The 25815-nt window shown below is 33.1% G+C and overlaps 1 protein-coding gene across 11 annotated transcripts in view; it reads left to right on the top strand.

Moving 5' to 3' along the window:
- LOC105256692 (retinoic acid receptor RXR) overlaps positions 1-25815 on the top strand; it is a 110254-nt gene that overhangs the window by 66842 nt on the left and 17597 nt on the right. For 10 of the 11 annotated variants that reach the window (XM_011266843.2, XM_011266842.3, XM_011266830.2 and 7 more), the window contains 2 exons: positions 18586-18709; positions 19638-19799. In XM_011266843.2, coding sequence (XP_011265145.1) covers positions 18586-18709; positions 19638-19799 — 286 coding nt within the window. The remainder of the gene's footprint in view (positions 1-18585; positions 18710-19637; positions 19800-25815) is intronic. The other variant, XM_011266841.3, reaches the window with a different exon arrangement.

Below are 25815 nucleotides of genomic sequence, written 5' to 3'. Positions count from 1 at the left end.
TGTGAAATCGTCTCGTGAAATTTGCTTTATATAGCGCCGTGTGTATTAATACGATGTAGCAGAAAGAGAGAGAGAACGGACGAAGTTTAATCTTGAAAAGAAAGGAAGAATTGTGAGAAGAGAGAAATAAATAAAATAATTCTGACAGCTAATGACGTTTTAATTCTTTAGAAAGGTTTCAGGAATATAATTGTGGAAATTTAATCGATAAAAAGATATAACAAGAAAAATACGTACGAATATGAAAAATATACAGGGTCGTCCCGAACGTTCCAGCCAGATTTTGGGATCTTATAGGAAATTTAATTCTGAACAAAAAATTTCCTATAATATAAACATGGAAATGAAACTAAATAAATTTCTTGAAAAACGTCTTTATTCATTTTCTACTATTACGTGCTATTACTAAAATATTAGTTAAAAAAAATTATTTTACTTTCATAAAAGAAAAAGATTTTTATTTTTTATTTTCATCGTTTTTTTCAAGAAATTTATTTAGTTTTATTTCATTTTCTTTTCACCTTTTGCTCTTCCTTCATCAGAGGTTTTTGAGCGATAATGTCTTAAGGAAGCATTTTTCGACCCATGTTTATAGGAAATTTTTTGTTTAGAATTAAATTTCCTACAAGATCTCAAAGTCTGGCTGGAACGTTCGGGGCCACCCTGTATATGTGTGAATATAAATATGCATTTTTATATCAGCAATCGATATTTGTTGTTACACAATTTCGCTTCTCTTTTATTCTACAAGTAAAAGATCAACATTTAATTAATTACATCGGACATGCCTGTCGCGATCGATGCAGAACTCGCCGCCACATCTCATTCTCTCGCTCTCTTTCTCTGTCTTTCTCTCCGCGATGGCGTAAATCATGCTCGTCGAGATGTCATTAATCCGACGACTTTTTTTCGCGGGTTCAAGGACTAACGTCAGGGACGCGGCACTATTTTCGTACAGTCGTGCACATGTATAATTGCGTGGGTTGCATGTGCAACGTTATAACGTGTTGGCCTGGTGTGGGAGCGGCATCCGGTCGCAGCTGCGTGCAGGAAACTGTTAAAAAAGCTTTCTCTGTCTCTCTCTCTCTCTCTCTTGTAACCATCTTTCGTGTCGACGTCGTCGAAAAACTTATTTCCATTTTTTCCCCGCACCCCTTTCCTCAGACGGGTTTTTCGCGACGAATTCCATAGTCGCGTGCAGGGAAATCGTTAATCGCGCGTCCAACATCACGTGCACTCGTGTGTATGTGTGTCCGATATGTGTGCCCGAGATAACTGCGATTTTTTAATTTACTTTATAGGATCGTGCCAGAGGAGAACGATAATTTTCGTCGATAACGGCGCGCCTCTTTGTGAATATAGCACGACGAAATATTTCGCCTCCAACTGATAAAAGGGATAAGAAACTTACTCTCTCTACGCGTTCTAGAGAGCTTAAGCTTATACATTTATTTTGAGTCAGTTTTTTACTCCAGACTACTGCCAACCTACGGTTGGCAAAAAACGGAGGAAGTATGCGTTTCAGCTCGGATTGATTGTAACGGGTATTCTCCATAACTATAACGTTGTTCGATATCATCTTTTGCATTTTCAATTTCTTATTGATCAAGGAGGGTTTCAAGCATATAATTATCGTTTTGTTATATTATTTTATATTATTTTTTATTTGTTATATTAATAAAGCAGCGAAAAAATAATATTATTTCGTCTATACGTCATCTCATTGGCTACGAGTGAATCTAAGAAGCCAAATGATTCACCAATAAGATTCGTTCTAAGCATCCGTATAGGGAATTATAGTAACTTGAGTTGAAGTTAAAACCGGATCTACATTGGTCAAAGGAGTCGCAAGTCGTAAGTCGTAAACAAATTGACCAATCATGATTGATTATTTTTTAAATAATCGACTTGCGATTCCTTTGCGACGTTACGATACGACCAATGTAGATCCGGCTTAAGACATCTCGAAGTGATAGTGAGAATAATAAACCTAACCTTATATGTGAGAATAATACACCTAACCTTATATGTCAAATTATTGTTATTAATAATATATTGTGAAAAAGTGTTTCGAAAAGTTTGGATGGACATATTTCAAGAAGATATAAATATTCCGAAGTAAGTTTTCTCTCTTTTATTTATTATTATTTAAATCTCGCAAATGCGTCTACGGAGAAACGACTCCTTCCACGAATTCTCCTCAAAATTACATTTGGGCGCATTTGTTACAATTGCGTCTTTCCGACAAATCGGCCGCGAGTTATCATAAATTTCCCGCGAGCTGTACGTTTATACACGTGTATCGAGTGAACGTTCGCGATTTATAGTTGATGCGAGACAAGAGCGGAATTTATAGTAAATTTACTAGCTTTCTCCGGGCTATCCCCGCGTGCACGCCACGCGTTAGGATAGAAGCGATCGATGCAACGCGCGATGCAGCGACTTTGCCTAAAGGCAAAGTGCATACGCGGAGGTCGCGCGGCGGGAAACTGGTTTTCAGTTTCGGAAGAGCGCACAAATTGTCAGACGGTGACGTCACCATCGTTAAAAGCTTCTCCGTCAGGCCCCCGTATAATGATGATAATGACTGAAAAATCACTCTCCTGCGGAGGAGACCGATCGTTATCACGCTCTCGTCCCGCGCTCTACCATGACGACGATTAACATTCGTCGACGAGAGGCGCGGAAGAAGCCGCGATTCGTCCCGCCGTCTGTGACGGATCGATTTGTCACAATTTGGCGCGGGATTATCGTGGATCGTCGCGACGTGATCGCGAAGCAAGCGCAACTTTCATAGTCGGTTAATTAACGACAGCTAACTTTTTAAGAGCCTAGTCTCTACTCTAGCAGTGCGAACAATTGATAATTTTTAGGTATATTTCTGTCAGGTATAATAGAAATTGATTTTTTTTACATTATGTTATAATAAAATATATATAAATATATGTCAAAAAATATTAATTTATAATATTCTTCAAAAAGATTCCTAAAAATCATTAATTTTCCATTGGTATTTAAAGTATGTTTACAGTATGTCAGTATTTTTAAATTTTGGATATTTTTTTTTTTTTTAATCAATAAATCTCTGCGCGCAGAAAATGTGTGGTTTAACAATATGACATGCTGCTCCTTATCTAATTGTTTGAAATGAAAAATCTCGGTCTAGTTTTACATTCTATAAAATATTTTTAGAAGATTAAATTTAATTTTATTTGAAAAAATGGAAAAATATCGAAGTAGTATTATTGAAAAATTTGATATTTCAATTTTACTGACTTTTTTCTTAAAGATCAGAAAAATATTTAATATTGATTATTTGAATTCTGATTAGGTTTAGTATTTTAAATATATTGTACGTAATAAAACAAGATTTTTTTCAGAGAATTAAGAAGAACAATATGTCACTGTCTATCAACTGTCGTTTTTGCAAAAATATCTAAAATTTAAAAATATAGATTGTTTATAACATCAATAAAATATATATAAAATATCAAAAAAAGATTTATAATATTCTTGAAAAAAAAAAATTCGTAAAAGTCATCAATTCTTCATATTGCTAGAATAAATCCTTAATTCCAATTATTTCGGAATTTTTGAGATACTGAACGCGTATCTAAATTTTAGAGAAAGATACATAATAATTACATTAAAGAAATGCCAAAGTAATACCACAGAAAACGTGTAACACGTTTTCTCGAGAAAATGTTTAAAATTTATAATTTACTGAAAATTTTATATTCGCATAACACTTTAAAGATGAGAGATATCTCTAGGCATCAGATTCCAAAATTATCTCGAGAGCAAGAAAGGCCTAGCGGACACACATCGGCATTGTTTATCAGACATCCGCTGTCGAAATTCGCTGAATTGCATATCCACGCGATGAGTAACTGACACGACGCTACGTCGGATCTCCTCTCGTCAAGATCCGCATCCGTCACAATTCAGCATAATAGAAAAAGAAGGAACAGACTCGTTGTCGCCGTAAAAAATGCATATACAAAATGTTCAAAGATTATTGCTTTAGTCTCTTAAACTGATTCAGCGATGATGCCTTTTTTACGTAACGTAAATATTGAAAAAAATATCCTTTTTTCAAGTGTGTTTTTTATATGTTAATTATATTAAAGAAAAATTAACTCGAAATGAAGAATATGATTTTGCCATTTGTCGTGTCCTCTTGCGTGTCTGTGCTTGTCAGAAGTTTTACTTCCCGTTATCGATCACCCGAAAAATTACAGGCTTTGATATCCTCTTTGGAAAAATCGATTCCAAATTGGCTGGAGAATATGTCGTAACAAAATAATAAGATAAATACGGGACGCATCTTATAGGGTGCTTCCGTGAAGGTGGGCGATCTCTTTTATAGACATGTATGTATACATACGTAAAAATAATTCCATAAGTTCCTATAAAATTTTTTCCTTCAACTTTCATCTGTGCAGAAATATTTTTTAAAGTTAAAATTTGGGAAGCATTTTTTTCTTAAATATATTTTTATATCGCTCTATAAATTTAAATAATTTGTAATAATTATTTTTATGTTAAGTAAAGGTTCTTAAAATAGAGCATGATAAATTTCTTGCTATCACGTTAGCCGATAGGAGTGTCAGGGGCGGACACCATTTATAAGTCTTCTTACAAAACTTTAAGAAGCCGATAGGTTAGGTTAGGTTTCTTTTATACGTACATTTTACATGTGGTTCTTAGATTCCCCGCACCTTTTTCTAAAAATAAGAGTACTCCTTGTTTTTCGTCGTCAAAAATTGTCTAAGCAACTGTTGTCGAGAAAAACACATTAGCTCATTTTTACTGAACACCCTGCATACATTATACATACGATGTATACGTAATGTAAATCGCGCGCGGCCAAGTATTCGTTCAATTTAGCGCTTCTGCATAGCGGCGGCTTTACACAGGTCTATAGTTAGCGTTGAATGACGAACTGTGGCGGGCGTTGGTGCACTTTCGTATTACTCATTTGAGGCTGCTGTACGAGCTCAATGTCATCGCCGGGAGTCGCGCGCTCGTATGAACGCACATGCGGGAAAATTCCGCAAATAGATTAAACGCTACGAGCCATTTTGCAGCCGCGGACGACTGTGATATCAGACATGAGAAATTAATTTGTTTATTTAATAATTGTCGATGTTAATTCTCTTATGTTAATTTTTGTGTTAAATGTCAATTATATAATCCATTTTTAAAATCTATTATTATTATTATCATTATTACCATTATTATTATTATTATTATTATTATTATTATTATTATTATTATTATTATTATTATTATTATTATTATATTTATTATTATTATTATTATTATTATTATTATATTTAATAATAATATTATTATTATTATTATTATTATCATTGTACATAATTATTATATATATTATACATAATTACTTTTCTGATGAATTTCTCGTACAATGTTATTTATGTGTGCGAAAAGTATGAATTTAAAAAAATTTCCCACGCAATATATTAAGCACACCTTTTTTTTTTCTTCTCCTCCCTTTCTCTCTTTCCTTTCTTTTTTTTCTTTTATATATTTCTTTCTTTTTCGTCTTTTTTATATTAAGATTAAAATTGAATAAAATCTTATATATATGAAAAAAAAAATATATAACTTTATACGCGGTTTTAAAAGCCAAGCCTGATCGTTCGAAGTCTGTTGGGCAATTTTCACGTCGGAAATACTATCGATTTGGCACGATGCCCAGTTTTAAGTACGAATTAACACGTCGAGCATATCGAGCGCATCGCGTTATCGTTTAATTATCAAAGGTTATTAATCCTCGGCAGATAAGGTGTAAGCTTCACACCGTTTGTCCATTGAATCACCGTTGCAATCGACGTTACACAATGCCTCACATAATCTTAACGAGTATTAGTGTTCTTCTTTTTTTTTAAATTTTACTTTTCGCGCGGATCTTATCGGTGCATCATCTGCTTTTAACGAATGAACGGAACGAGCAGAGAGCTGGCACTCGCGGGAAACAATACAACGGGGGTGGCTCACGCGGAAAAGAGAAAAAAAGAAATTCGCGCTTTTAATGTCCGATCCGCTAATGGACTGGTTCCGCGGCGACGACGAGCTCTGCCCACGAATTGACGCTAATTTATCATGCGAGAGTTTTAGCGAGCATTATATTCATGTCGCACTATATCTTGCACTAAGCTTTATTAAACGGAACTCTCTAAGCTCGAATTAATTGTACATCGTGTTTCAATTTCTTAATGGATTCGTCGAGCTGAACTGGAATTATGGTTTCGGTTTATTCTAACAGTATAAAAAATATTGACAATTTTTAGAAAATTCTTTTTGGAGAATATTAGAAATTGACCTTTTCGACGTTTACAGATATGTTTTTATCTTAATATTTAAATAATATTTTTATAAACATCGATAAAAGCGTGTGTGAAACGTTAAAAAAATTATATTTTAAAATTCTTCAAAAAAAACTTTCTAAAAATTTTGTTCCAATTTCTACATATTGATTTATTTCTCAGTTACACGCTTTTTTCTAATCAATATGAGCTTTTGCAATAATTTAACGATGTGATATGCCAATTCTCGTGTAATTGTTTGAAGTGAATAAACTCGATTTAATTTTGTTCTGTATAATTTCAATAGGATACTAAATCTAATTTTATTTTTAAAAAATTGTGAGAAAAATAGTGTCACTTTTTCAAAAATTTGATATTTTAATTTTGCTGAAATTTTTGAATATCAGAGAAATATTAATTTTTAATTTTTTAAAATTCTATTTAGATTCAGTATATTATAAGAAAGTGTTCTCTCTTTAAAAAAAATTAAAATTATTAATTTTTTCAATCAGTTATTAATTATTCATTATTTTTTCAGTTATTAATTATTAAATTATTTATTTTTTCATATCAGTCACTTTAACTGGAAAAACAGTGTTTTAAGAGAAACGCATTTAAAGTTTTGCAGATCCATTTGAATGACCCGCGCGTTATTCTAATCAAAGTTTTATAATTCCGTCAATTTTGCAATATTTTTCAATAAAATTTAAAAGACATATTCTTCAAACATTGTACGCACATTTCAAAAAACATGAGAAAAAAAATCGATTTTTTGACCCTCTAAAGTAAACTTCAGGGCCTTTAATTCAATGGGCATTCTGCGCTTGATATATTTTATTATCACGATCTATTTTATTATCGCGAATAGCGAACATTATATTTGTAACCAACTCACCTTACCTCAATTCGCACTGCATTATCATCGTTGAATTTATTGCTTTAGGAGCTATTGCTTCTCGCCTCTTCGTGCTCCGGCGACACGGAATGCAGTGAAACGGTGCAGTCAAACGGTTTATCGTCGTTTTCAAGGTTGTCGACGCTTCTTCTCGAGCATAAATATTCATCCTCCTCCTACGTTAGCAAATAATTTCGCAATGTGCACATGTCGCCGGGCACTGATAATGACGAGCTGCATCCCGAGGTATCGCGTTACGCGCGGGCGCGATGGGACTCCAAATATCCTGTGATAATACAATCGAGTATACACAATATATACGCAGAATAAGAGTTTTAAACGGCGCAGTGGAAATTAGTGTTTCTGCAAATTTTTTCTTCAATTCAATTTAATTTGCTCTTTAATTTTAACAGGCTGATGGAGATAGAGGTATTGATAATTTTGTTTTTTTCTTTATCAAAACTGCTTTTTTTAATAAAGCTACTTTCTATATTCTTTTATAATTATAAAATTACGATATTATGAAAATTGGATATAAACAGTGTTTGCTGTAAATAATTTCAAAATTATCTAGATAAAGAGAAAGATAAAAATCCGTAAATTTATCTTAGATAAGATAAAGATGATTTTGCTTTTACTTAATCTAAATGAAAGATGAGACAATTATTGCGATAATCTAGATAATTATCTAGATATTTTTGTTTATTTTAGAAGACTATAAATATTTGTAAAAAATGTGACGCAGATTATAAATGGGATATTAAAATCATAAACACATATTCTTTCTCCTTTTCTAAAGAATATTTAAATAATAGTAAAAAGGTATATAAATGATATGATAAATATTTATTTATGAATTTATATTTATAATATATTTATAATATATTTATAATATATTAATAATATATTAATAATATAATAATATATTTATAATATTAATAATAATAATATAAAAAATGTATTTTAGATATTTTAGATAGATTTTTAGAAGCTTGGAAAACTTTTTTGCATAATGAAAACGTCATCTTAGACAATTTTTAGATAAGATGACATATATTTTTTATCTAAGATAAAGATACTTTGTATTTCTTCATCTGGTTAAAGATAAAGATCCATTTCTTTATCTAGATGTTTGCTGGTATCTAGATAATTTTATCTAGATACCAGCAAACACTGGATATAAAGCCCACGACTCTTCATGTTTCGTCAAACCAAATTTCGAGTTTTCATCCATCGCACACCCACACGCGCGACGCAAAATATGCCCGAGAGCATAAATAATTTCGAACGAAATCGCGAATGCATATGATTCTGAAAACGTGCCGTCTGGAAAAATCTGTAAAGATTCCAAGATTCTTCGCGCACAGTCGACTTTGACGAACGAGTTGAAAAAATGCATAAACGCGGACACATTTGAATTATCGTTGGTGTAGGTCGGCGCGAGCCTTTTTTTTCTCTTCCACTATAAATACTTAAACATTGTCAAAAGACATTGTATCAATATATTTTAAGAATAATAATATTTTATAATTAATTTATTAAATTTTACGAAAAATTGACTAAAAATTAATTAATTAAATAATTAAAAGTTCATTAATTTAATAAATATAGTAATTCACGGGGAAAAAAGATTATAAATAAATATGAATATTGTTGGATAAGAACCATTATATTTTACAAATAATAAATAATAATAATATAATTTATTTATTTACATTTAAAAAATAATCATTAAAAGTTTATTAATATTATGTATATATATATATATATATTTATATTAAATTTAATATTTTCCATTAATAATATTAATTTGTATTTATTTTTAATATTTGTTCCCCTTTTTGGATCATTATTATATTTATTATTTAATAAAGTTTTAATGATGATTATTATATATATATATATATATATATATATATATATATATATATTTATAATCGCATATTCTCTCCCGTGATAGCAAAATAAAAGAATGATCGACTCGAGTTTCCTTTTCTCGCAGCTCGCGCCTATCTCGATGGGGATGAACGTGAAATTTATGCGATACAGATACGTCATGTCGCTACATTGTGCGTGCGCGTGTGCGTTTCGAGCGTTGCACCGTCGCCGCGTTTGCGTCTGGTCAAGGTGCCCGACAGTACCGATACACGTATAAAGTGCACGTACGTGTATGTGCGCGCGCACGGTACCATATACACGAACATACACATACAACGCGTCACCGACAGCGTTGGCCTTGTGGCCACTCTCGTGTCCTCGTCCCACCCTCTATATACGTCGATACGCTTAAAGTCGCGTTTACGACCGACATCGTTCGTCGTGTGAAATTGCTTAATGCGCGGTCTCGGCCACGCTCGCCGGGAATGCATATCGCGGGCCCGCCGAGGAGATTTAATTGCCAACTCCGACCACGTATTAAATTATTGCGTCGGGTCTGTTCGCCATTATTCGCGACACAGAAATACATGTAATAATTCCACGGTGATACGCTTTTTCCCGCGACTTTGGAATCACGATTGTGTTCTCCTTCCTGTCGACGTTACGTAATTCTGCGAAAACCATGTTATAAGCACGTGTACAGTTTTTGTGTATTTCTCAAATTAATTGTTTAATGTATGATAAAAATCTCCCAAAATGTACTTGAGGAAATAAAGTTAGAAAGATATTCAAAAAATTATTGCAAGATTTAAATCTCGAAACGAACAACTTCGTGTGTGTAATAAATTTTAGTGTTAACAGGAAACAATAGGATATATAGGATATGTCAGAATAAAGTCGAAAAAACGTTAAGAGTATTTAGTATCAAATTGTACAATAAAGGTAATATGTATATATATATATATATATATATATATATATATATATAATATATAAGAAAGAATCCAGTTTTTTGGGGGGGAGAAGGGAGGGTAGATCATCTGGACGAAAAAAACTGCAAGGAAAAAAAATAAGAAAAAAATCTAAAAAATAGACTTGAAGAAATAAAATAAGTTTAAAGGTAATCTAACCTAACTTAGAAATAATTTAGAAATCTTGTACAATTATTGTACAAGAAAATTTATTTCTCAAATCAAGTTATTAGATTAACAAGGAAAGGTACCCGACTGTCACGGATTCTAATAAAACTTTGTAAAAATATTTTTTTTATCTTCGGAGAAGCGATTTTGAGGGCAGAAACAACTGCTCCATCTACTGTAATGTAACTTTCAACTCTTATAACTCGAAAAATATTTGACGTACAGTAACATTATTATAGTGTTTTGAAAAGCTCTCGAGATAAGCTACAAGAATATGCAATAAAAAGTAGGCGATTCCATTTAAAAAAATGGCTCACTTTGTATACAAGAGATTGTTTCTGCCCTTAAAATTGCTTCTCCGCAGATAAAAAAAAATACGTGTCTATTATTTTGCATAGTTTTACAAGTGTACAAAGTTTCATTAGAATCCGTGAGTGACAGTTGGGTACCTTTCCTCGTAAGTGGCTGGCATTGTCGCAAAATTTATATGCACGATGTTGTCGTACTGTACAATTTTTGTACAGGTTCCTTAAAATCCCTTTTAAAAAGCTGAAAAACATAAGAAATAAATATCTATCTAATTACATAAAATGTATGAAAAATAAAATTGCGGAAACATTTTTCCAGAATTTTTCATATCTCGATGGATTTTTAAAAAGAAAGAAAAAATGAAAATAAGTGATTCCCAAGGTTTACGTTTTCCGCAACTTTGACCGATATATGTATGCTCGATTACGTGCTCGCGTTTCGGAGCCACTTGGACGAGCGACGCTCCTTGTGAAACGCGCGTCGCGGAGTCTCTCGCGGACTGCGACGACCTTCGATCCACCGCCTCGCCGGCCGGCCGGCCGGCGACCGGTTGCGTAATTAAACCAGCGGAGCAATGCTTAATAAATGAGAGCGATGAGTGGCGCGCAACGACGACGACGACGACGACCCAACACTCGAAATAGAAGTCAGCCGCGAGAAGAGCGAGAGCTACGACCTCGATGTATAACTCATGTCTGCGCGCGCGCGCGCTCGCGGCGTTGACATAAACCGACAGCGAATGCATCGAGATCAACGCTCGTGCGCGTGTTGTTGACGAATCGTCGCGCACGTATTTTTTTTCGACGACGATCCTCTCTCGAGAAGAATTTTGAATCGCCGCGCTTCGTCCTCGTAATTAGGGCGACGCAAAAATGAGTCTGTGGCAATTTGAAAAAATAGAGAAAGGAAAAACACAAATAATTTGTCTCTCACGGACATATCCAGCGTGTTATTTCGAGATCCTCAAGTCATTATCGTGAATCGCCAATGTGCGCGAGTATATATCGAAGAAATAATTCCAGCGAGAACTCTCCACGGATCGGTTGCATAAATCATTTTGTGGGTCACCGGAGCGACCACGTGGTGGCCCCGTTCCACCGTCTCGGCTGCTCCTGATCGAACGCCTCGCTTCTTCTCTCGGTCCACAAACTTCCGGTGTATTAGCCTAAAAATAAGCCTCATATTCGCCGTTTCTTTGAAGAAATCTTGATGTTTTTTATTTTTTTTTATTCAAGTATCGTTAATTGTTGTAAACAAAGCCTTTAATTTTCTGTTAGATAATGATGTAGTTAATACACAAATCAAATAATTAATAATTGTATTTGAGATATATATACATATAATTATTTTTTAATAAATTATCAAGCTGTATGCAATTGTGTGTGTCAATCAATGTCAGTGTTATTTAAATCCTAGATGTTCTCGGTACTCGTTATAAAAAATTGACACCGACTGATTAGTGATCGAGCATATTTTCTTGGCGGTCATCCCTGATGCAGGGGCATCATCGCCATAAATCCCAATCTGTCCGTCTGCTGCGCATTTGTCGGTTAGTGATGCGCTTCCGAGCGAGCGGGTCGGCCGAGTGGGCCGGAGAGAAACCGAGAAAGAGGAAAAGAGAGAGGGAGAGAGAGAGAGAGTGACAGAATGACGTCAGACTTGCAATTACTGATGCACTTGACGCGTCCTCAACAACAGATCGTCTGAACGGACATTCTGGCCTCACTTTGCTGATATAGCGCTTATTTTAGACGATTTAGATTTCGCGATAGAATTGGATCTTATATTTTCTAATTATTAAATTCATATTTTTCTTAAGGATGTTCTGTACCTATTTTCAAAATATTGAGAATTTAATGAAAATTATACAGAATGTCTTTACATATATTTAGAATCTTCAGTACAATTTTTAAATCGATTTAGTAAAGCGTTCACAAGTTGTAAGAATTTTAATTTGCACCGAATTAACATCTGTTCTTATGGGAAATGTATAACGTCGATTCAAATGACAAAAACAATAATATTCAGAATTTGTTTAAAATTTGCAAAAGTTTAGATACAGAGGAAATATTTGATTAAATAATATTATACAAGTACCTAACCTGACCTGACCTAATCTCAGGTTAGGTTAGGTTAGAAAAAGATATTGAATATAATTCAATGAAGTTAGCCATGTATCTGTCAGAAGGCGAAATTCTCTGCCAAAAGTTAATCATTTCGATGAACAAAATTCGGAATATTTCAGTAAAAACGCAATAAATATTAAAAAATACATCTCTACACTGTAGCTAAGATCAAATTGTAATATTTCACGCAATTTCTCATACTCAAAATACACCAAAAGTGGTCGATATTCGTCAATATTGATTTTCAGTTACTTTTTGCTGGGATTGTACATACAAAACATCCTTAAAGAAAAAAAATTATACGTTACAGAATTGTATGTGTATGGAAAGTCTATAATCATAAAATATAAAATCATAATAAAATCATAATAATTGTTTAAAAAAAAGGAATTTTTTGTATGTGTGATATAATGAATCTGGGAATAAGCTGTCGAGACAGAATTCAACAGAAATCGTTTACGCAGAATTAAAATTAATATACATATGTGATTTTTCTTCGTATTATTATGTCTGCAATTCAACATGCAATATTATGAGAGAATTCTGTTTTAAATTATAAACAGAGACCTTAATATCATTTCCTTTCTTTGTTGTCCCGCGAACATTTGTCAACATCGCGTCCCTCGGCGGTTGCGCGTCTAGAGTCGATTAAAATGTCGTTTATCTTCTCGGGCGTTCCATCCTAACTGCTATGGAGTTAACGCGAGAAAACGCGAGTCGATGTGCGAGTCGGACAATAATGGACCGACTAAAAGTGAAAAATATCTGCGAAAAGTGACCAGACGAAGAGAGATAACCCTCGGTTGACGCTAGATAACGATGACGATTATCCGCCGATCGAGGTTTTCGCGTTGTAACAGATACAAGAGAGCTCGTTGCTCTGAGCTCGATAAAGCGACGATTTCAGATATAATCTGCGATTAATCTTCCCGTCAGCGGTTTTTATTCGATAAAACGATAACGCGATATGATTAGTAATTTATGCGATTGATGGGCGCGCCAGAAACTAGCAATCGTTCAACTTTGAACATTTATTGTTGCAGTTAACAGGAAACGCTCTTTTCCACATAATTCGAATATCTATCACGTTGAAAGGAATTTTTAGAACCGTTTAAAAGAATCGTGATAAAAGCAACGAGAATTCTTCTCGCAACTGTAGCACGAAATGTAAACTTTCATCAATCATTTTGCTGCCGAATAAATGGCCAAACGTAAAAATGGGTTGATCTCTTTTTCTGCCGGAGAGGAATCTCTTTCCCTCCGGGGAGAGGCTGAATCTATAGTGCAGAGAGCAAAGAGGGAGGAGACAACGGCCGATAACCGTTCGAGAGGATGGCACGAAGAAACAGATCGTGAGGATCAATACCATGTAATTCTGCGAGACTGCCTCATGCAGAAACCGGAAAATACGAAGGACCAGAAATTAACGTGCCGAGGAAGAGAAAAGATTCTCTCTCTAGCTCTTGTCAACTCTCTCTAACTCTTTCTAATTCCCTCTAATTCTCTCTCTCTTTCTCTCTCTATCTCTCTCTCTCTATCTATCTTTACTCCCGACTGTTGCCAACTTACGGTTGGCAAAAAGACGGAGGGAGTATGCGTTTCACCCAGCTAAGATTGAGTGTAACGGATATTAACGTAGTTCGATATCATCTTTTACATTTTCAATTTCTTATTGATCAAGGAGGGTTTCAAGCATATAATTATCGTTATTTGTTATATTAAGGATGTTTTGCACTTATTTTTAAAATATCGAGAATTTGAAAATTGTACAGAATGTCCTTACATATGTTTAGAATCTTTAGTACAAGTTTTAAATCGCTTCACTAAAGCGTTCACAAGTTATAAGGATTTTAATTTGCACCGAATTAACATGTGTTCTTGTGGGAAATGTATAACCACGTCGAATCGAATGACAAAAAAATAAGGAAATAATATTCAGAATTTGTTTAAAATTTGTAAAAGTTTAGATACAGAGGAAATATTTGGTCAAATAATATTATACAAGTACTAACTGGTTAAAAAGATATTAAATATAATTTAATGAAGTTAGCCATGTATCTGTCACAAGGCGAAATTCTCTGCAAAAAGTTAATCATTTCGATTAACAAAATTCGGAATATTTCAGTAAAAACGCAATATTAAAAAATACATCTCTGCACTGTAGCTAAGATCAAATTGTATTTCACGCAATTTCTCATACTCAAAATACACCAAAAGATATTCGTCAATATTGATTTTCAACTACTTTTTGCTGGGATTGTACATACAAAACATCCTTAAAGAAAAAAAAAATTATACGTTACAGAATTGTATGTGTATGGAAAGTCTATAATCATAAAATATAAAATCATAATAAAATCATAATAATTGTTTAAAGAAAAGGAATTTTTTGGTATGTGTGATATAATCAATCTGGGAATAAGCTGTCGAGACAGAATTCAACAGAAATCGTTTACGCAAAATTAAAATTAATATACATATGTGATTTTTCTTCGTATTATTATGTCTGCAATTCAACATGCAATATTATGAGAGAATTCTGTTTTAAATTATTAAACAGAGGCCTTAATATCATTTCCTTGTAATATTTCACACAATTTCTTATACTCAAAATATACCAAAAGTGGATATATTCATCAATATTGATTTTCAGCTACTTTTTGCTGGGATTGTACATACAAAACATTCTTAATAAACAGCGGAAAAATAATATTATTTCGTCTATACGTCCTCTCATTGGCTACGAATGAATCTAAGAAGCAAAATGATTCACCAATAAGATTCGTTCTAAACATCCGTATAGGGAATTATAGTAACTTGAGAAGAATTTATGACATGTCGAAGTGGTAGTGAGAATAATAGACATAACCTTATATGTCAAATTATTGTTATTAATAATATATTGTGAAAAAGTTTTTCGAAAAGTTTGTTATCTATCTAGCTATCTCTATTTCATTTATTCCGAGATACGATTCGTATCATGATGAAAGGCATTTGTTATGGCCTCGTTTATCCGGACAATCTTTCGCGCCGATAAAATAAGCTTCGAACGCGAACCGCGTATTCTTGGTCGAGTGAAACTTGGGAACCCTTTTGTAGAATTCAGGTGCTTTCACGGGATCTCCCTCGCTCTTCGTGGGGTTTTACCCCTCTCCTGGGTATTTGTTTCCATGGACTATCGCTTTCAATGGTCCCTACGGTGCTACAAACGAATCCTCCTCCAGACATAAATGTCACGGACTATAAAAAAGTTTAAGACATTATCAAATTCATAAATGCGCTTCGCGACTTCTTAGATCTCAAAGTTTCTACATTTTTGTTTTTCATAAATCACATACATATTCTTGAGGCACTCTAGCGCGTACTTTGTTTCATAAATTCAAAGCTTCACGTCTCAATTAATACTTTCCTAACGGTAGAAATTCTTATCGTCATATCGTAGATATTTATGATCACTTTTACGCTCTTAATTGCACATTAAGTGAGCAGATTCTTCATTTCCATAGAAACTGTTTATCGTAAATCTACAAATAGCAAGGCCGCTACCACATTGAGAGTCATAAATCTTGAGAGTCTCCCTCTATTAAATAGATAATAAATACTCAATTTACGAATCCCTAGTATTATTCTACGCTATAATAACGAATGATATTATCGACACGTAAGGCGGGGACGGTCCCCGCAGAAACGGAAAGAATTCACATTCACGCGATGCTGAAGGGAGAAGAAATCCCTGCGACGGAGTTCCACGGATAATGACAGAGTCTCGGTCTCCGCGTGCGAGGCGAACAAAACTCGACATTATAGGACAGTCTCGGCCTCTGAAAGCGCCTTCGTCTTCGCACCTGCAGCTCTCGCGGTCGCATCTCGTCTCTCGTGACCGCATATAATCGCGCGTTCCGATCGCTCGACCTTCGCGGGCAGAGCTCGTTTCTCTCCTTTTTCTCACGACGAGCGCGGACTTTCCTCCGTCTCGAGGGAAGCGTCGGATCCAATCGATCGATCGGCAACACGTGGTTACGTTCGAGTTTCCTGTAACTGTAAATCGCTGGCGCGATTGCGCCGAGAGGCGTCGTTGTCCTCCTCGAGCGAAAGGAATGCGCGAAGGACGATGCGGAAGATGCAAGCGAGAAAGGCGCCGAGATGCTTCTTCCATCGTGCCTTCTTTAATCTACGCCCTTTCACCGCTTTAAAAAGAATATCGTGTCACGAGAGACGATTGTCCACAGCATGATGGTATTGGATAGCCACTGATAAACATATGTTTTCGCCTGTAAAATATATACAGGGTGACTCCGAACGTTCCAGCCAGACTTTGAGATCTTATAGGAAATTTAATTCTGAACAAAAAATTTCCCATAAACATGGGTCGAAAAATGCTTCCTTAAGAAGTTATCGCTCAAAAATCTCTGATGAAGGAAGGGCAAAAGGTGAAAAGAAAATGAAACTAAATAAATTTCTTAAAAAACGTCTTTATTCATTTTCTACTATTACGTGCTATTACTAAAATATTAGTTAAAAAAAAATTATTTTATTTTCACAAAAGAAAAAGATTTTTATTTTTTATTTTTATTGTGTTTTTTTTTCAAGAAATTTGTTTAGTTTCATTTTCTTTTTATATAGTCGATTTTTAATTTAATAACAATATAGGCTCCCTAGGATCACTTACAAAAAGCATAGTAGATGATTCTGATAGATTTTTTGGCGTTGAAAACGGATCTGACCGCAAAATTTCCTTAGCACATCAGATTTTTGAGTAATTTGTGATTAAATAGTTCAAAAATGACTTTCGATCATTTTCATGAGTTTATTATGAGTTTATTAAATATCAAAATATTTCAAAAAATTAGGTTCCCTTATAATAAATTCATGAATTTAACCGAAATAATCATTTTTGGATTATTTAAGTAATAAATATTTAATTTGGAATATTTATACAAATTACTCAAAAACTTGACACGCTGGAAAAATTCTGTGGAAATTCTTCAAATTTCCAGCGTCAAAAAATGTTTATGTCATCAGATTCATCTACTTTGCTTTTTATAACCAATAAAACCTAAATTTTCACAGGCCTGTGTAATTAATTAAGTATATAAAATAATATAATATGAAATAAAATAAAATAAAATAATATAATGTTAAATAAAATTAAATAATAATTAATAATAATAATTAATTTTTCACATAAGAAAAAAGAATATGAAACTCTTAGCTCTCATTTACATGATGTAGTTCTTTTTAGGATTTTAGGAAAATATTCAATTTCTCATTTATGGTTGCTCTGGCTACTGTTGAAGTGTAACAAGAGATGTCCCGGAAGTAGAACAAACGAAAAAGAAAACAGAAACGCTCAAGTGGTTAGGTACAAACATTTAGTACCGGCCTTGACACAAAACATATTTTTACGACTTTCTCTATTTAATATTCTATTTGCGTTTTTTTTTAATTAATATATTAATTAATATATTAATTAATATATTAACTACAATAAATAAAGATTTTAAGTTACATTAAATTCCCTCGTAAAACTTATTGAATTAGAAATATTTTTTTTTATCTCGAAACCTAAAATTTTAATAAAAAAACATTATAGTTATATTCTTTTTCCTCGTTTCATTTTTAGTGAGAAATGATTTTATGAAGAAAAGAGATTCTTCTTTTTTTGTACACCAATATAAATAAATGCACTTTTCACGCGACTTCTTAGAAATTGCCTGCAATTTGCATCGAACGCATTCATTATACGTATTATGTTTGATCTTCTGAGAAAATTGAAGGAACGAGGAATGATATTTATACAACATTAAATATACAAATGTGAAATAATTAATACTAAGAAGATGAATGGGATGCAAAATACGCAATTCAGATAAAATAAATTCGAAAAATGTCTCGTGTTTCAGGGTTGAGCCTGGACAACAGTATGTCGATGTCGTCAGTAGGTCCACAGAGCCCTCTCGACATGAAGCCTGACACGGCTCTTATAAATCCGGGAAACTTTAGTCCATCGGGTCCCAATAGTCCGGGGTAAGGTTCCCTCTTTTTAAAATATTATAATCTCTAGTGAATATTAATCCATATGTATAAATATAATCTTTATAAATATAATCTTTTTTTGGATATTAATGCATTTTGATTTAGTGAATATTAATACGATTATAAATTTGACGATACATTCAGTCCAATTCTAAAGTATAAAAATTTTCTTTACTTATCTCAATACATTTTTTTAAAACAATTTAAAAAATTTTTTTTTACAAAGTTAGACGTGTAAAAAATCATTTTAATAAATAGAAGAAATGTTTTTTTATTGGAGAAAAAAATTATTTTTTTTTTCATTATTTTTGTAATATAATTTTTCTTTTAATATTTTTTTATTAATATAATAAAAAAAACTAAAGTTCTTATGTTTTTATTTAATCTCTTTTCGAAAATAATTTTAATGGATTAATTAAATTTTTGCGAAATTATACTAAACGACACGATGCAAATAATTTTCAGTTAAATGTATATATATATATATATATATATATATATATATATAATAAAAATTATATATAATAAAAATTTTTATTAAAATAAAATAAAAAATAAAAGAATTAATTTTTGTACTTCATAAAACGTGTACATTCATAAATTGTGAATGGATGGAAGCCAATTGTGAGAGGTTTCGATATTCTAAATTAAGAGTACTAAAAATACATATATATAAAAAAAACTAAATTAAAAAAAACAAGTTTGTTATTTGGTCACAAAAGAAACCATATTTTTATAAAAAAGAAATTTAGTTTTTTTTCTGTTTACATCTCCTAGCTACAATATAATCATACAGTGTCTTAAAATTTTAACAAAATGTATAGCGGTTTGTTAACACATTAGATTGCCCGAAATGTGCACGTTACGATCGTAGATGACGTAGATTCATAGACCATCGTTCTCTGCTTTGCATGTAAAGATCCTTCAATGCTGGTTGTCACAGCAACCTCCTGAGTACATCACCCAGTGGTCAGAGCAAGACGGTCACGCCTTATCCGCCTAATCATCCCTTGTCGGGCAGCAAACATCTGTGTTCGATCTGCGGCGACCGTGCGAGTGGCAAACACTATGGCGTATACAGGTAAGTTTATAATTCTATAACAAACTATAAGTCTGGTTTTTAGCTGAACTGGCTGCACTTATAGTTCAGAGTTCATCCTTTTCCTTCCAATTAAAGTGGAGTAAAAAAGATAAACTCTGAACTAATACAATCGTTCAGCAAAACAGGACACATCTTATATTGCAATTGCTAAGTAATGTGCTCGAAACAATTGAGACAATTTTGAAAAAAGATTTTCCATGTCTTTTTATCTAATTTTTGTCTATTTTGTAGAGAGTCCTCTGCCTCTCTACGTAGAAGGAAAATTTTTATTACGTACGAAATCAGCAGAAAATATATTTGAAGTTGCCATTATACATTCGTAGCAAGTATGTATCCAACGAGAGGTCTAAAGACTATAAAAAACCGCTTTACCTCTTCTCGCGCGTATTTATCATGTAAATTTGATCCTTGACGCGCGAGGATTTTATTCAAGAAATGTACTCGCGAGTATATAATCTTCCGATCGCGACGGTAATATTGAATCTCAAGCCGGCGACTTCAATAGGAGCGAACAAACTCGTTTGAATATTCTCTTGTGCGCCTCTCCTTGTGTCGCGTCGGCTCTTACGCCAACTGTCTCGGCCCCAACTGCAAAAATAATTACTGTTCTTCCATAGCGAACAGAGTTTCCGAAGAGATGCGACTCGTGAAAGACCCCGTATGCGATTTATCTGAGAAAAAAGTCGGGAGACCGACCGCGCCTATGAATATGAATTCGTCGTGCTTGCCAGATGAGACTTTTCCTCGTTGCATCGTCCAGAAAAAAAGAGAGAGGTTCAAGATTCTTCACGGATTATTCGCGGATTATTCGCTTGATAATTCCGACCCTCGTTAACGGAAGACGATGAATAATCTCGCGAAGGTTCCACGACAATACAATAATTTATTATGCAGCCCGCCCGCGGGTTCCTAACCTAACCTAACCTAACCTACACTGAGAAAAATCGTTTGACTGTACCAACAAGACGTATATGATTGAGGACATTTTGGTTAAATCAAACAAGAATTTCTAATTATCATAATAAGACTCGATTTTTTATAACTAGAACTAGTTTAATAGATTTTACTATAAGGTTAGTATTTTCTGGTTGGATCTATAAAATTTCTTGTTACATTAATTTCTTTGCTTGCCGCTAGGCGGCGAACCACTCTTAACTTAACTCGTATTCAATATTTGTAATGAAATGTATATAAAGAATTAGTATCAACATTAAATCCAAAGTATTTTTTTTTCTCTTGCCAGTAGTGCCAGAAAGAGGACGCTAGCTCTCTGATTGTATGTGTTTGAGCTGCATCCTCTTCTTGCATCACTGTTTAATTTCTAACAAACTGAATTTAAAATAATTTGTTCAATAATCTGGATTGAATTTATCCAATAATCTTGTTGGAATTGAAAATATTAAATAGACTTTTGAGATTAGATAGAAAAAATTTTAGACGACTTGGTGCTGGCGAGTTCAGTATTATTAACTAGAAAATTTGATAAATTTAACAGGAAGAAATTAATCAGATTCATCTGGTAATTCCTACAAGAATTCTGGTTCGTCCATTTTCCAACAGACATACTGGTTGAATCTACCAGAATTCTAACTCATATAGCATCCTATGTCCAAAAGACATTAACAGGACATCCTGAAGATGTCTAATCGCCCAAAGATATCTTCTGGATTCCTTCTGGACATCTTTTGGATGCATGCTATGTGGATAATTAATGCAATCAGATTTTTTTCTCAGTGTATAAATCGTGACAGATGCTTTGTTTTTTTCCTTTTGTTTTCTTCCAAATATCTTCAACCTCTGTCAACTCGCGTAAATAGTTATTGTGAAATAAATAAATATAGATGTGGAGATTCATAGCGGCGGTCCCAGGATAATTGAATCAGAGCGAGGGGAAAAAGAAGGGGGGGGGAGGAGGATTTTTAAACTGGTGTTTTCCCAATTCGGGCAACCTCCTCGACCTTTCCTTCAATTATTTAACGCTCGATAAGACTCGAGGCTGTCTCGGGTCTTTACTCGAGGGGATTGACGGGATCAACTTTTTTTTGAGGAGGGGGGAGAGTGCGTCGGGAGATACGCGCTCTCAATCAAAGTGCCCTCGTGTCTGCGAACTTGCGCGACACGCTTATAAGAGCCTCGATTCTAGCTTGAATATTGAAAAGATCCTCCGAATTGTTTATTCCTCCTAAATTTATCACTTTCAATCTCGGCTCGTAAATTATTTCTCGCTTTAGAGGTCACTTCGCATTCAATACGTACAGTGTTTGCTGGTATCTAGATAAAATTATCTAGATAATCATCTAGATAAAGAAATGGATCATCTTTATCTTTAACTAGATGAAGAAATACAAAGTATCTTTATTTTAGATAAAAATATGTGTCATCTTATCTAAAAATTGTCTAAGATGACGTTTTCGTTATGCAAAAAAGTTTTCCAGGCAAGCTTCTAAAAATCTATCTAAAATATCTAAAATTTTTGAGAAACTTAAAATTTCATAATTTAAAATGAGAAAAGAACGCCGTCTTTTTCTGTTTCTGTTCATTTATTTAAATTTACTTACTTGTACTTGTTTTACTTAAATTTGTGCAATGCATTAATGTATATTTTATAGAAATGATATATGTATTGTTACACATTCATTATTATATTATTAATATATTATAAATATAAATTAATAAATAAATATTTATCATATCATTTATATACCTTTTTGTTATTATTTAAATATTCTTTAGGAAAAGAGAAAGAATATGTGTTTATGATTTTAATATCCCATTTATAATCTGCGTCACATTTTTTACAAATATTTATGATCTTATAAAATAAACAATATCTAGATAATTATCTCATCTTTCATCTAGATTAAGTAAAAGCAAAATCATCTTTATCTTATCTAAGATAAATTTACAGATTTTTATCTTAATCTTTATCTAGATAATTTTGAAATTATTTACAGCAAACACTGGATACTTACGATGCGTTCTCGGGCCTTGCGTTACAAATAGAGCTCTACGAGCGTTGACACTGAACTTTGACTCGCGCATACACGAGTGTATGCGCGAATACATCGGTTATTAACGGAGTCACCTCGCCTTCGCTCCTCGCGTGCGTACGTACGTATAAGGAAAAAAACACGTTGCATACACGGCGTTGCATCGCGTTTGCATAATCGTCGAACCGTCGTCGTCCGGTGGAATAATAAAAATGTTGACGAACCAAACGGCGCAGACAGAACCGGGAGGAAACACGATACTAGGTGAAAGAGAGTTTCCACCGCATGTGTGTGTGTGTCGGCGGGGGTGAGAGGAAGGAAGGGGCGCGGGAGACAGGGAGGACGCGTTTGCGTATCGTCTTTCGTGTTGCAGCTGCAACAGGTCGCGGCGAACCGCCGCGTTGCGTGCGCGCGACGTGTTCGCGAAAACGCGCCCTGAAAAGAAACATGTGCGCGAGAGCGAACTGACTTTTATGCGGACACGCCAACACCTCGAACGCGCCGCGATGCTCCAACATTATTGCGCGCACATCTGGATGCGTTTAATACATTACCGGTCAAAAGTATCGCGTCGCTCATGGAAATAGGGAGGGGGAGAAATACTTTGACCCTTACTCCAATTTACGAAAGTGTCACTTTTGATCCCACTAATGTTCTTATTACGATGCACTTTGCGAGCATTTTGCTTCATGTATATATTTGCAATAAATATATATTAAATTTACAATGTGCTAAATTATTGCGATAAATACAGGGTGAGGAAAAAGTAAACCCTTGAATTTTTCGAAAACTATGCATTTTAGAAACATATGTTTCAGGCAAAAGTTGTAGGGTTTCAAGTAACGCATTACATAGCAACATCAGTATAATCCTCCCTACAACTTTTATCTGAAACATTTGTTTCTAAAATGCATAGTTTTCGAAAAATTTAAGGGTTTCCATATTTTTTCCTCACCCTGTATATTAGTACATTTAAATATATTAAATTATTGCAATAAATGTATATTATAATATATATTAAAGTATTTTGCAAATTTATTATTCTAGACTTTATTTAGAAGAATCAAAGACGACGTATGAATTTTTCTAGATTTTTTAATCATTTTTATTTTTTGAAAAACGCGTCAGACAAAAATGACCCTCCTATGAATTTTGAAGATACTAAAAATAATAATATGATGTAAAGTTAATGAGAACAAAAAAAAATACATATAAATATTACCAAATTATATTTTATTACTGTTATTTCTCAATATCGTGAAAATTAAAAATTATAATAAATAACGAAAATATTAAATTTTTGATTCTTCAAAATAACCTCCCTTTCAATATATACTTTTGTCGTGCTTCCTAACAGTTTTTTTTAAAGCTGTTATTGATATTTGATTGCAGTATATTTGTAAATAGTTCCATAGTTGTAGAGGGAACAAAGATACTAAATTTATATAACGTATATTGTTGATGTATAAAAACCATTTACAACTATATTAAAATGCATTGATAATTTAAATAATATCAAAACAAATTTTATAATAATTGTATATTAACTAATTTTAGGAATCGAATAATAGATGATAAATACTTTTCACGCACATATTCTATGAACATGAGCGATATAGCTAGAAAAAAAAATAAAAAACTTAATCGTTCTCATTTACTTGCATTTTCTATGTTTTTTTTTAGCAATGATGCAATACTTTTGACCGGTACTGTAGCTGTTATTCCGCGCCCTGTCAGCGCGACATTTGTCGGTGTCCGTAATTATTGGGAAACGTCAAACGATTATTTAACGTCATATACTCGTATACCTCTTATTTCGCGACATCTAAAATTACTTTCTGCAATCTGTGTCACGTACCTTTTATCTCTATAAAAGCGTATTTTTTACAGAAATTCCAGATTTTCTCAGATACAAATATTTTGCATATCTATGTTATATGACTTGATGATTGTTGTGTATAAAAAATTGAGGAATTCTGTTATGAAAGCTGTGATAATTATAATGACGATAATATTAATATTAATCAGGATGTTTACTTTCTGAAAAAGACGGAGAAATTCTCAAAAATTTCTTTTTTATCAAATAAAACCTCGAAGAACTTTCAAAGAACTTTATTGAAACTCAGGAAATTTAAACAAAAATTTTTTTTGATAATTTTCTTTCAAACAGTGTGTTGGCAATTTGCCAATTCGACAAGTTGTGAATTATATGTAATTTAAAATATATCATAAGTGTATATTTATATAAATATATTATAAATACATATTTTGTTTATTTAATCAATATCTTACATCTTAGTAAAAGATACTGTTACATATCATTCGTTGCAATTAATGATGAGAAATGAAGACGTTATAAAAAATATTTATTTTATGAAAGCTATTTTTTTCAGTACACTTTCTAATTTAACATGTGAAACTTAAGTGATTCTTTATATTTCCTTTATACAGGATATCTCGTGTTAAACAATTCAGTATATCTTGAAAACTGAAACAGTAGATAAAAATGTTTTCAAAAAAATTTATAGGACGGAAAAGGATACGAACATGAGTTTGGAACAACCTCGAGTATAGACGCTAAAGTCATTTACCTAATTTCTTTTTAGTCGAACTATCCTAATTTTCTAAGTCTACACTGAGAAAAACATCTAGTTGCATTAATTAGAATTCTGGTAGATTTAACCAGTATGTCTGTTGGAAAATGGACGAACCAGAATTCTTGTAGGAACCAGATGAATCTGATTAATTTCTTCCTGTTAAATTTATCAAATTTTCTGGTTAATAATACTAAACTCGTCAGCACCAAGTCGTCTAAAATTTTTTCCATTTAATCTCAAAAGTGTGTTTAATATTTTGAATTCCAACAAGATTATTGGATAAATTCAATCCAGATTATTGAATAAATTATTTTAAAATCAGTTTGTTAGAAATTAAACTGATAAACAGTGATGCAAGAAGAGGATGCAGCTCAAACACACACAATCAGAGAGCTAGCGTTCTCTCTC

This window comes from Camponotus floridanus, unplaced genomic scaffold (genome assembly GCF_003227725.1).
Source record: "Camponotus floridanus strain SB8 unplaced genomic scaffold, Cflo_v7.5 scaffold34, whole genome shotgun sequence".
Taxonomy (NCBI): Eukaryota; Metazoa; Arthropoda; class Insecta; order Hymenoptera; family Formicidae; genus Camponotus; species Camponotus floridanus.
Note: the sequence above shows the minus strand (reverse complement) of the source record. Positions and strands in the feature narration are given on the sequence as shown.